This window comes from Curcuma longa, chromosome 13 (assembly GCF_044706935.1).
Source record: "Curcuma longa cultivar G26 ecotype Majalengka, Jawa Barat chromosome 13, ITB_CL_G26_1.1, whole genome shotgun sequence".
NCBI classification, from domain to species: Eukaryota; Viridiplantae; Streptophyta; class Magnoliopsida; order Zingiberales; family Zingiberaceae; genus Curcuma; species Curcuma longa.
The window spans coordinates 3,476,287-3,489,892 of record NC_133873.1 but is presented as its reverse complement, the minus strand read 5'-3'; the positions used below and the strand labels follow the sequence as shown (position 1 = coordinate 3,489,892).

The 13,606-nt window shown below is 36.4% G+C and overlaps 1 protein-coding gene across 1 annotated transcript; it reads left to right on the top strand.

Moving 5' to 3' along the window:
• Positions 1 to 1,339: 1,339 nt before the first annotated feature.
• LOC141844483 (casein kinase 1-like protein 1) lies at positions 1,340 to 12,058 on the top strand. Its single transcript, XM_074732521.1, has 15 exons — positions 1,340 to 1,594; positions 1,684 to 1,761; positions 1,847 to 1,887; positions 2,927 to 2,996; positions 3,085 to 3,233; positions 3,310 to 3,405; positions 3,486 to 3,556; positions 5,940 to 6,001; positions 6,120 to 6,183; positions 6,270 to 6,354; positions 8,900 to 9,026; positions 9,095 to 9,177; positions 9,262 to 9,325; positions 10,039 to 10,178; positions 11,558 to 12,058. The coding sequence occupies exons 2-15, from the start codon at positions 1,686 to 1,688 to the stop codon at positions 11,843 to 11,845; spliced, it is 1,416 nt and encodes a 471-aa protein (XP_074588622.1). The 5' UTR covers positions 1,340 to 1,594; positions 1,684 to 1,685; the 3' UTR covers positions 11,846 to 12,058.
• Positions 12,059 to 13,606: the final 1,548 nt, after the last annotated feature.

Sequence of the window (13,606 nt, the reverse complement as noted above, 5' to 3'; positions counted from 1 at the left end):
ACTCCCACCCAAGCTCAATTTGTCATTACAATAATTCTCAGGGTCCAATTTAAAAAAGCAAATTTTCACATCGACCACTCGAATTTTTCCGTATTTCCCATCAACTACATCATGCTTTTGCATCTAAAATTTTTAATTTAATCTCCTGATATAGAAAAATATCCCTTAAAATTTTAAAATTATCAAAACACCACTTGAACCTCTCAAACCCTTCGTATTCACCAAATGAAATAGTTTCGTGTTACATGGGGATCCGATATAGGATCGATTTAGAATATGATCGTATCGATAGGATTAGATTGGGAATATGATCCAATCAGAATCTTTAAGATTTGGGCTGCGAAACAAAAAAAATCACAAGATAGAATTTCAAGGCCCTCTTCCGTCATGACTAACTGTAACTTTTTAATTTACTTTTTCACAGATGATTATGAGGATCAACTGTATGAGCTATTGGAATGATGGATCTAGGATCATATCGATTTTACTGATCTAGGATCCTTATCTAGAGCTAGGGGTGTAATCGAACCGAGTCGAGCCAAACAGTAAGAGGCTCGAGCTCGAGTTCGGTTCATTTTTCGTAAGCTCGAGTTCGGCTCGAGTTCGATTCGAGTTTAATTTTTAAGCTCGAGCTCGGTTCATAATGAAATTAAATAGTTTGTAAACGGCTCGAGTTCGGTTCGAAAATAGCTCGTTTCAAAATTAAACGAACTTAATTCAAACTTGGCTCGTTAATATATAATATTTATAATTAATGTGATATATATATATATATATATATATATATATATATATATATATATATATATATATATATATATATATATATATATATATATATATATTTCGAGTCTCTTAACAAACATGTTCGTGAGTCTTTAAACGAACATATTCATGAACTCACGAATCAAATATTATTAAGTTCGAGCTCGGCTCGATAATATTTTCGAGCTCGAAATTAAACTCGAGCTCGGCTCGTTAACTTAATCGAACGAACTTAAATAAATTTTTTTTCAAATCGAGACTCGAATAATTTGTGAACAGTTTGACTCGTTTACATCCTTATCTGGAGCAATTTGATATTGGATCATAAGATTGTATGATTCAGCTCGAGATTCTACAAATTATTCTTGAGATTTGTTTGGGAAATATATTTTTCCACACACCTAAACAAGCGGAAATCAATTTTTTTCTCGTAAAATCTTTTTCTAAAATCGAAAGGAAAAAACTGCTGTTTGGTGTGAGTGGATAGACAAAAATTTTGTCCCAATTTGGCAAAATTCCCCTCAAAAGCAAAAAAGTAGTAAACAAACAAGCACAGCGTCCGCGACAAGCGAGGGCGAGGATCGCAAGGTGCATTATAATCGCCCCACGTCCCTGTTCATCCAACTGCGACGCATTAAGATATTCCTGCGCCCCCTTTTCTTCCATCCCCTCTCCACTTCTCAACTAATCCAACAGCAGCACCAAACCATCAGATCAAGCCTTTCTCTTTAATTCTGCAGTGTTTTCTTGTTGATTGCCCCAGGCACATCGCCCTTCACCTTTTGCATTTGTTGTTTTTCACGGGGGTGATCGATTTTTCCTCTTTGAGGTTCTTTTAGTGCTTAGATTTCATTAGGGTTTGAATTTGGCAGAAAAAAGTTCAGTGTTTTTTTTTCTTCTTTTCGGTCTGTGTACCAGTTATGGAACCACGAGTTGGCAACAAGTTTCGCCTGGGTCGTAAGATTGGGAGCGGCTCCTTCGGGGAGATTTATTTAGGTTTGGATGTATCAAACCTTCTCTGAATAATTATTTTGCTCTTAGTCGAACCATTAATTGTTGCTCTTTTGATAACTTTTTCTAGGTACTAATGCTCAAACTAATGAAGAAATAGCCATCAAACTAGTAAGCAATTCTATGTGGCTTTCATTTGTCGTTCTCATGCTTAAATTACAGAGACTTTCCAGTGAAAGTTCATTGTGTACTAGGAGTTACGTTTAAACTAATGATGTCTGTTGCATTTAGCATCGCTTTCATAAGATGATCTATGGTCTACAAGAAAGTTGAGGAACTTAATATGGTTGAGATTGGTAATCCTTTTTCCAGTTGAATCATAGGCTGTACCAACAAAATTATGGCATCATCTTTTTGTTTTTGACATGAATTTGGTATACAATAGGTGAATTTCCAGTGCATAAGGTTTGCAGAGGAAGGTGTGAGGGGTAGACGGAGATCACTTTTGTCAATGTAATAAAAAATATTAATTGATTTGAACATTACAATTATTATAGCCTTGCATTGGACTCAATGAAGGATACAATTCATGTAGTCGACTTAAAATTATTCAGACAAACACAGCTTGATGATGATGATGATAGGTCAGATTGTCTCAAATTGTAGGATTTGAAGATTTAATATTGCTGATCAATTCATAATATGGTGAAGTTAGGAGTCTCCAAACTCAATGCCTATGATGAATTTTAAGGTCTGGATGAATGTGTTACACACTAAAACAATAATTGAGACTGTTGAAGAGTGGTTTGTATCGAGGATGGAATATTTTGCTTGAGCTCTTTTTTATGTAAATAATTTCCATTTAATGTTAGTTGATCATTTTTGGTTGTATGTGTGTGCACTTATGGTCTTCTTTTCCTCCTCTCCTGGTTTCTGTATGAATCACTAGTAGCTCCTTCATGTGAGATGCTCCATTAAATATCTACATTGTTTGCTTCAAATTTAAGTGAATGTTAAGTGACATGGAGTAACATGACAATCATGCATCTAATAATGGTCCTCATGCATTCTCACCAGAATAACATATCATCTATTTGATAATTCCACTCCAGTGACTTTGATCATTATAAACCATAATCATCATACACAATGTTTGTTTTGCCTTTTTGGTGCATCGAAAGGTTATGATGATCCAGTTTGGTTTTATCAGGAAAATGTCAAAACAAAGCATCCGCAGCTGCAATATGAATCAAAACTTTACAGGATCTTACAAGGAGGAAGTAATTAAAATTATATACTTAACTTCTTCATGATAAATAAATGCATGGTCATTGTTGGCTTCATAATTATTTGCTCATATTATGGTAGCTGGCATTCCAAATGTGCGCTGGTTTGGCGTAGAAGGAGATTATAATGTTCTTGTTATGGATTTGTTGGGCCCAAGCCTCGAAGATTTGTTTAATTTTTGTAGCCGAAAACTCTCTCTGAAGTCCGTCCTGATGCTAGCTGATCAAATGGTATTTCTGGCTTTTTATGGAAGTGATACTTGTTTTCTTTATGATATTTTCTTACATTTTCTGATTTTTTTTCTAGATCAACCGTGTAGAATATCTTCACTCTAAATCTTTCCTGCATCGAGATATCAAACCAGATAACTTTTTGATGGGCTTGGGGAGGCGAGCAAATCAGGTTTCTCACCAAGTGCACTTATGGTATTCCTGTTCCTAACTTCCATTGCTGGTACATCACATGAGGTGCTCTTTTTCTAGGTCTACATTATTGATTTCGGATTAGCCAAGAAGTACAGGGACATCACAACTCATCAGCATATTCCTTATAGGTAAATTATATTATCAGACTAAAATTTTTATTTAATTTCATGGTTAAAGAAGCTTGCTTGTTCTTGATTTATGTTTGTATTTGATGTAATCTTATTGAATGTTTTCTCATTGCTTAATTACTTATACCTACCTTGGTTTTATTTCAGATCAAAATCCTTATCTGACTGCATGGCAAAGGAAGTTTTTTGTGCTTGAAATGTGTTATTGCATTTAGCTTAGATATCTAAATTGATTACCTATCTCTAACTTGTGCTATCAGTTCTTGAGATTATTGATATGAGCTAGGGAGAATCAACAGCTTTGCAAATGAAACTTAAAGTTTGAATTCTCTTGGTTAATCAAGAGATCTCATACCATATCTGAAACCAAATTTGCAGAATCTCAAACCTTCTCTACTAAATGGTTAAATATGATTTTAGTCTCCATTTTTGCTTGAAGAATTGATTTATGAATATTAACCTTTGTTGATTCAAAATTATCTAATAAATACCTGAGAAAACAAGTGATATGGGCAATTTGCCACTAATTCTGAGTCATTGGATGAGTGACACGTGTGAACTAGGTGATCAACACTGAGAATACGATTCAATTCCTGTGTCTCAAGGATCAGTTAGAAGGATACACATGGTTGGTAAAGGGAGGCAACGCCAAAATCCACCAAAGAGAAGTTAGAAGGATATACATGGTTGGTCAAGGGAGTCCATGCCAAAGTCCACTAAAGAGACAAGCTGGATTCACTTGGGTGCTCAAGCTACATAGAGTTATGTTATTGACTAGGCACAGGCTTTAATGCCTATAGAATGAGAACCAAGATTGCATGGAAAGAGACTTCCAGAGAGAGACCCACTACCATAGCTCACAGTGCTCCAACCGATCTTTGGGCAATAATTACTTGTCACTTCATACCAATCACCTAAAAATTTGACACTTCAGCAATTAACCCTGTTCTGCTATATCTTACAATCCAATATCAGTTAAATCTGAGCCATTTAAAGTAATTCCACTTCAACTCAGCTCTGTCTAGTTGTCTATGACTTGGCCAAACCAACCCACTTCAACAAAACTCCGAGCAGTTCAACTGTATTCAACCTGAATCATGATCCAGCTCTGCAAATTCATTCCTATGAGCCTTCTCTTTTTGACTTTCCCGACAAGGTTTGAGCTAGATTCAAATACTAGAAGACTTCTATATTTATTAAAAATCTTAGCATAATAGTTTGGTCATGTTTGTGGGAAGGTGCTAGGCATGTAGACGGTAGGGAAGAAAAGTGTCAATTTAGAATTTGTCTGATTTACTAGTAAAGAGGATACCCAAAGCTACAACAAGGCAAGGCAATCATGTTTGGAGTTTCCTCTTTAAAAACTGCTTAATTCTGGGACCACAAGTTTAGAGGTCCCTTTTGATGCAAAGGAAGAAGATGAGTGGACGTGGGAGGTAGTTTACTCAATTGAAGTTGATGACAGACAGGATGGGAACAATATTTCCTGATCTTACGAGGGGAAAGGAAGAAGCCAAGGATATGGATGGGAGTGATGGATGATTTGAGAGGAAGGTATGAAATTTATGAAGGTTGGGCTGAGCTTTCATATCCTAGGAAGAGGGAAAAGAGTGTTTCAGAAATCATAACTAGGTAGATTGATGGTAAACAAATGTGGACCAGGGAGGAAGTAAGATTGTTTCGAAGATCAGAACTAGGTAGATTGATAGTAAACAAATGTGGACCAGGGAGGTGGAAGTAAGGCAGAAAGTAAAGCAGCCTTGAGGATAATACCCTTCACTTTGGAGATTCAGGAGTAGTATGCGAATGACCTGAGGTGGGTACAAAAGTAAAATTTTAAATAGATTATTGAACAACTTGGAGGTGAAGAAAAGTACACAGTCTTGATTAATCAAGATTAATCAAAGGAAAAGAATACATGTGAGTGAAGAGTGTACAAGTCCGAGAAAATATGAGCAAAGAACTTCTGCAGTAGTAATTAACAAGGGAGCGAATGTAAACCAGTGGCAGAATTTATAGAAGAGGATTATTAAGCAAGGAAAGAGAGAGACTAATTGGGTGTTTATCTTTTAACAGATGTAATGTTCATTTTAACCCTACCAAATAAGATCAAAAGTACCATTTTTTTCATTAACCATCTTCTCCCAGACAATACTTGATTCTACATTACCACCCATGTTTTGGACATGATTCTAAGATTGGCAGCATAGAAGTGCCTTTTGTTCATTTGGATCCAACTCAAATAAGACCAAAAGTGCCATTTTTTTCCTTTTTTCCTTTTTTACTCCTGTACCTGATAATACTTGATTTATGTCAATTAAACATATTCGGGACACAATTGTAAAATACCTTTATTATCCTCATGCTTTTGTTCATACTACAGGGAGAACAAGAATTTGACTGGAACAGCAAGATATGCTAGCATAAACACTCACCTTGGAGTTGGTATATGCATTATACCGACATTATTTTTGCACTTCATTTTAATCACTATTGGTAGTAAAGACCTGCCTTATTCCATTTCCCTTCTGAGTTCTGACTGCTTTATTTTTGTGGCTATAAGAGCAAAGCAGGAGGGATGATTTGGAGTCTCTTGGATATGTTTTCATGTATTTCTTGAGAGGAAGGTTGGTTCTCTTTGACATTGATTCTAATATGAATACACTCTGTTGCATGTTCTTTCTATTACTGATTGTGCATGTTCCATTGTTAGCCTCCCATGGCAGGGTTTAAAGGCCGGAAATAAGAAGCAGAAGTATGAAAGAATTAGTGAAAGAAAAGTTTCCACATCTATTGAGGTAAATCACATATAAGAGATAGAAACATGAAATATCCAAATTTTTTGCATTTCACTTAAATATGTTAGAGTTATTAGGTTATTTGAACTGTTAGTTATGTGTTCTGGGTTTAGTACTATGTTGGATATTTTCATTATGGGTTATTATGAGCCTATATATATCATGTAATAGTTATCTTTTAACAACAACAATGCAATATTTCATCCCTCTCAGTTTGGTACTAGAGTAGACTTTCCTAGACTTAGGTTATTTTACTTCTTTAATACCTCTAGGAGAAGGCCACAAATTTAATTTAATGGTGCAACATGCCCTCATTCCATCGTCATAAAATCTTAATTCTCCCTCATTTATCCTTGTCATAAATCCGTACCTTCCTGTATCTCCAAAACTTCTATTACTGTTGTGGTTTCTGTCTAGACCATTAGTTGGCCAACACTGAGGCTTCTACTGTGATAACCCCTCCTATCAGCTCCTTGAGTTCATTGGTGAAGTTGTTCTTGACCCCACCTGAACGATGTTTTGCCTCTTTGTTTCCCTGCCAACATAAGACTTAACAACCTCTTCCTCCTAAGAGGCAGACAATAGTTGCTAACCAATAAAGTAATTTCTCAGTCTGTTTGACGAATTTGCATAGTCCTCCTTCCTCACTGTTGGCGCCATTGCCCACCTCCACGATGATCCTATGTTCTTCCTAGTTGGATTTCACTTGCCTCCATCAACAACCTCAAGATTTGTTCCCTGATTCTAGAATAGCTTTGCTCTCCTTACACAAAACCAACAACTGATCTCTTCCACAAGACCAGGTGAAAATCTAGTGGGCGAATCTCTTCCACAGAACTTAGTGACAGTATATAATTTTGCATATTTAACTTACAGTTGAAGCAGCTTCTAGTAGGGTGATTGAAGATCCACAAGCTTCCCTTTATCTCCCATCACAATAGAAGGGCACAGCTTCATCTCACTCAATAGTGGCAGCCAATCCTTTCGCTATATCCTTTTTAATCCACAATTTTTGCAATCCTCGTGGCATCTTGATCTCAGGGGCGTAGGTGGGGTTGTACACAATAGAAAAGGGGACACGGACCCAAACAAAATTAATGAGTCTTGGTCCAAGATGAGAGAGGATGGTCCACTCAAAAAAAGGGAGGGGGTGTGTGAAGAGAGGCTACAAAAGGGCTGATTGAGGAAATGTTAGGTAAACTGATAAAGTGGTAGTGTTAAAGAGGATAAAAAAAGAGGTTAAAAAGGGTGGGAGTTAGGCTTTAAAAAGAAATATATTTGAAAAAAGGGAGTTAACATGAGTTTTTCCAAAGTTAAGAGAAACGAAAAAGTAATACATCTATTTTTCACAATTCACAATTCTTGTTTCCTCTTTATGTCATGATGTAATACTAGTTTATGTTTCATCATTTTCATCTGTTTTGTACGTATGATTTAAGATGAGCTTTGTTATTGTTGGCCATTTTCAGTATCTCTTCATCGCTAATTTCCTGTCACCTCTCAGAGTAAAATGATTACAACTTAGTTTTTTCCTCCCAGCATTTCTCTCCTGTCAAAGTAGATGATTGGAGCCCAAAGACCATTTCTGTTTGTAAGCAACATATTCGCTTGCAACTTTGAAATGATAGATTTGTCTATCTCTCTTCTAGTTTCCTCTTTTCCCAATTAGATGTCAAATATTATACAATCTTCTTTCGGACTCATCTCTCAGAGTAATATTAACTTTTATCCAGTCCCTCTACTAATATTAACTTCTCATCTCCAAAGTAGATGTTAGAACACTTATCTATCTATATTACTTTATAATTGCAAATTATCATTTCATTCTCACAAGCTTCAGAAACCTGCAGTATCTTCAATTTGAATTTGATGGAGAGTTACAGGAAGATTTTCTGAGTTCTATGAAGGAGTTTGACTTTGTCTTTTGAATATTTCTCTTAAAGATGCCATCAACTTCAATCCAGCTATCAGTTATTTGAAGGTCAATCTAGACACTCACAATTTCAAACCCTGTGCTAGTATCACATCTTCATCTCCATGATTGCTAAGTTTTTTGTCAGTTGTTATTTTCTTTTCTTTAGTTTTTTTTCTTGCTCATACAACAAGTTGGATATATATATCATCTATGCTCTAGCCTGAGGGGATTGTTAAAGTTAGTAGGGTATGGAGTTTGTGTTGTGAGTGTAGTGACATAGGATATTCTAGTTATAGGTTATTACATTTGAGTCCTTATATATAAATTGTGTAATAGTTGTCTCTTGACAACAACAGCAGCATTTCATCTTCACACAGCAATACATTGCACATTTATTGAAGTAAACTGCATATAACAGATAGGAATATCAAATTTCCAAAATTTCTGCTTTTCTTCAAAACAGAACTGCTAAAGATTGCATTTACAGGTCTTATGTCGTGGTTATCCATCAGAGTTTGCATCATGCTTCCACTATTTATTGAAGTAAACTGCATATAACAAATAGGAATATCAAATTTCCAAAATTTCTGCATTTCCTCGAAACAGAACTGCTAAAGATTGCATTTACAGGCCTTATGTCGTGGTTATCCATCAGAATTTGCATCATACTTCCACTACTGTCGTTCGCTACGTTTTGACGATAAACCTGATTATGCATATCTTAAGAAAATACTTCGTGAACTCTTTATCCGTGAAGGTGCGCTTTCTCATCTGTGTAAACCAATGGGTATCAGAGCAGGTTCTTTATAACTTTCTTCCTTACAGGTTTTCAATTTGACTATGTGTTTGATTGGACCATTTTGAAATACCAGCAGGCACAAATTGCAGGTGTTCCACCACGAGCTGTGGTAAGTTGTAAAATTATAATTGCTCCTATCCTTTGTCTTTGTTGTTTGATTGGTTAGTTAAGAAGATCGTCTCTTCTGTTTTAGGCTCTTGCAGATGGACCTAGCTCTGGTTTGGCCCCTGCCAGTACTAATGTTGATAGGAAGTCCGGTAATATCTAGTGCACTTGTTTTTTCTTAACTTATTTTAGTTGAAATTTCGTAATTATCATGGTGTGAAACTAAAATGAATCTTTTATCATTCTATCATACAAATTTGGAATTGGATTTTTGGAATAGGTTGTAGATTTGTAAGAATTTATTTTGGTAGGTTCCCCTCTTTAGGAAAGTCTAAGGAGAGTCAGTCTCCAAATTGATAATTGTTTTATTGTGAATTATAGTTAAGTATTAGTAGAATGCTAATTGTGTAATTTGGATTGTTTCCCAGTTTATCGAGTCCATTAGGTATACAATTGTTTTTTTCTCTCCTTGAGTATTTTTAATTTTTTTTTCTAGTTTTATTTGGGTTGAAGTCTTTTTAAGAAGGACCTTAATTCCGTTATGTTAATCATCTTTTGCATAATAAAATTCTTCTTTGTGAGTTTTTATTATCTGTGTAAGTTTGTCTCTTTCTTTTTATGATTGTTTACCCTGTGTGATGCTTCAAGTGTTATAAGAAATTGGTATGACAATTGATTTACTTCTGTTTTGCATCATATTCTTATATGACTCCATTCAATCTTTGTGGGATTTCTAGCCTGATGTATTTTGTGAAATGTTGTCTTTTTTTGGCATGTAAAAACACTTTCTCTAGCTTTAACCAAGTTTCTTATTTTGGTTTTCTGAGAGAATATAGTTCTTTATGCAACTATAATTGCACTGCAGGTGTTGAAGGAGCAAGAACAAATGGTTGGGCAGGGGATCAGTCGCGTTTGCAATTCTCTGCACCAATTGCAAATGCTGGTAACATATCCAATGAGAAGAGTCCAGCAATAAATGATCCAGCTGTCCCAAGAGAAACTACAGTGAGATGTTCTTATGTTGCTCAAAATTGTGCTTATTTGCCGTTCTTGACTACGCTATATTTTCTATTAGACTATATTTTCTTTATGGTGTAGTAGTACTAATCCACTGGGAGTGCCCAGCATATTGTGTGAGTACTGATCCACTGGGAGTGCACACCAAAAAAACTATAAGGATAATTTAAAGTTTATAATTTTTACTTCAAGGAGCAAACTAAGGTTGGAAATATTTTTAACATTTCTGTGAGTAATTTATAAATTTAGTTGACAGTCTCTGAGATTAAGGCCTATTCCTATGGAAACTTGGATCAAGTTGTTGATGTCCCAGAATGCCGCAGATTGGGCTAGGGCTTGCAAAAGGGAGAGGTGATGAAAAATGGCTCCAAGAGGGCACACTTCAAAGCTCAAGTCAATGTAGGCTTCAGGGGATGAGAAGAGCTGAGATGACTGTACATGTGTGCACGCTCATTAATTTGCATGTCTCTTCCCTGGGTGTGTCTTCCTTGTTAGCACCACAAGGATCCCCTTGGGCATGTTTACCTCATCAGGAGTGCAAAGATGGTTGGCGGGGGTGCTTGCTGGGGGTGTGAATGAATGCTAGCCCGTGGACAAAGGAAATTAAACCCCTCACATGAGTGATGAATCTTGGATGAGTTTGATATGATGCCTATTGTATTGATGACCATGATGCGGATGGATTGGAGATATGCTGCTAGGATCAACCCTCACATCAAATGAAGAGTTGATGATGACATTGAATGCATTCCTTGGTGGGGGTTACATCAGTGAGTCAGGATTCATACAATCAAAATCAAAATTGTTGTGCTCTTTGGTTAGATGGGTTTGCCTTCACATTCCTTTAATAAAACTGATGTCATTTTGACTGATTTGAAACCTGTCACAACTTAAGTGTGATTGGTGTTCAGCCGAGTGAGTCTCTCACTCAGAGCCAAGGATTTTCCTTCGTCCTCACCTATCCAAGTATTGGTGACTTGTTTATGGGCTGTTGAAGCTCTGGATACGACCTTTATCAGGCATCATGACCAATTCTTTTGGTATTCAAAGAGAAGGTGCTAGAGTTAATAAGATGGTCATCTTTTAGAGAAATCCTTGTTAAATTTTTATCATAACATTGTGATCTCAATCATCATGATTTGTGTTATTATGTATTGCATCTCAATGATTTCATGATGATGAATTTAATTGCATATTCTCTTAGAGGTTCATGATTTAGAATGTCCTTTCTCATGTTCTCATCTCAATTAGTTGCTGCGATTCTGTCAGTATTTATGACCAGAAAAAAGAAAGAAATAAAGCACAATGTAATTTACATCTGAATTATTCGTTCTATCCCTCATGGTGAAATTTCTCAACCTTTGCAGCCATCCAGCTCAGCATTTGTGAGGCGGTCAGGTGGGTCTTCAAGCCGAGCCTTTGCTTCTAGCAACCGTGATGTAATGCCGAGCAACGAATCAAATATATCACACACTCGCACAAAAGAAGCAAGCAGTGCAGTATTTACTAAAGTTTCAGCACAGCGAGGTTCCCAAGCTATGTTACCAGACCCCAAATATTCATCAGCTGGGAGGCATCGACCTATGGACTACGAATCTACACTCAGAGACCTTCACGGCCTTAACCTTGACAATGATGGAAGGCCTGGGTATTAGCATTCTCCTTCGAGTTGCTATTCACCTCTTCATCCATTGTAAATAGAAAACCTAAACTACCATAATTCTTAGCAGTGTATTCGTTTGTGCTTTCCACGAGGAAGTTTATTCTTGTTTACAAGTCTGAGCTGCTATAGATTCAGAGAAACTCCCGGTTTCTTATTCAATTAAAGGATCCAGGGACTCGCAAAAAAAGCCTAGCTTTATGTCAAAGCCAGGGAAAGGCCTGTGGTTCTTGCTATTGTGTGTGGGTGTATATATTTGTGAGCAGTCATTATCAATCTACTCGTTTTCAATTGCATAATAGATCAAGAAACTGTTGCTTAGGCATTGTGGATGATCAAAATGAATGAAAGAAAAGATTTGATGGTTATCTCAGCTTTGGAATGGGGTTATGAACACGATTGTTTAGTGATTACTATGCCCGCTGCTATTCCACTAGGCGACACAGAGCATAACCCACTTAACAAAGAACGGTCCTGAAAGGATATTGGAGGAAAGTGGGTGGAAATTCCATCCCCAGTCAACTCATGCTGGGCGTCTCGTCTGTCTGCTATCTCCAAGCGTGCCATTAGACCTTTCAACTAATTCATGAAACACCATCATCGATGTTGGTTAATTGCACGTTGTCTGGTGGAATATGGGAAACAAAATTCACTCCTCGTCTTGTCTTCTGACGTGATGATTGCTCCACTAGCAAGTGTGTGCGGAGTCTTTCCCACTCGGTGAAAGAATTGCTGCACGATAGGCATTGCTGTGCTCTGCGAGAGCATAAGAAGAGTAGAGGCTGAAGTATTAAGTCCACGTTGATGAGTTTAAATCTCTATAGGTTGGATTTACACTCGATTAATACACTTGATTAATTATTATTAAGGAAATTAAATTTCAATCAAGTGATCTAATGCTGGTAGCATGAAGCAAATTTAAATTAAATGGATGTGAATTGATGTGTAGATTTAATAACCTAATTCATTAACAATAATGGATTATTAATGAGTAATGAACTTTATGGTAGATGATCCTTATAAGATGAACCTTAGTATAAAAGAAGAAAATTAATTTCAATTTGGGCAGCTTGCTAAAATCTTAGACTTCTTCCTCCTCTCTTCCTCGTTGAGAAGAACGTTAATTGTCAATCCATTCCTATAGAAGGTCATTCCATGCTTGCAAGAACTCCGATGATAAGTAAGAATCAATGTTTTTTTGCATTGGATTCAGATTAGCCTTCACTTGCCATTGCATTCAATTGGGTCTACAATCGATTGATTGTCATTAGGATCAATTGATTGAGGAACCTAATTTCACGCACATAATCGTATGAAATTGATTCGTTATCACCAATTGATTGACATGAGGATTAATCGATTACTGAACCTATATTTAAACATAGTAGGGTTTCAAATCAATTGGGTTAATCGATTGGTGTTCACTAATCAATTGTTGAATTTAGGGTTACGTACATAAGATCGCGGAATCGATTGGGCTAATCGATTGGTTGACACCAAATGATTGTTGTTCATCAGGTTGTCCACGGAAGGTTTTTGAATCGATCGATGGGATAGATTGATGTTCACCAACCGATTATTATAAAGCGCCATTCAATTAGGGTGGATGAATTCGTTAATAGTAGCCTAATGAATCAATTAGGGAATTCGACTGCTGTTGACAAATCAATTACCATTGGTGGACAATCGGTTGTTGTGTCCTGTAAATGATACATAAGGTGTATCAATCGATTGCTAACTATTAGCAATTGATTGA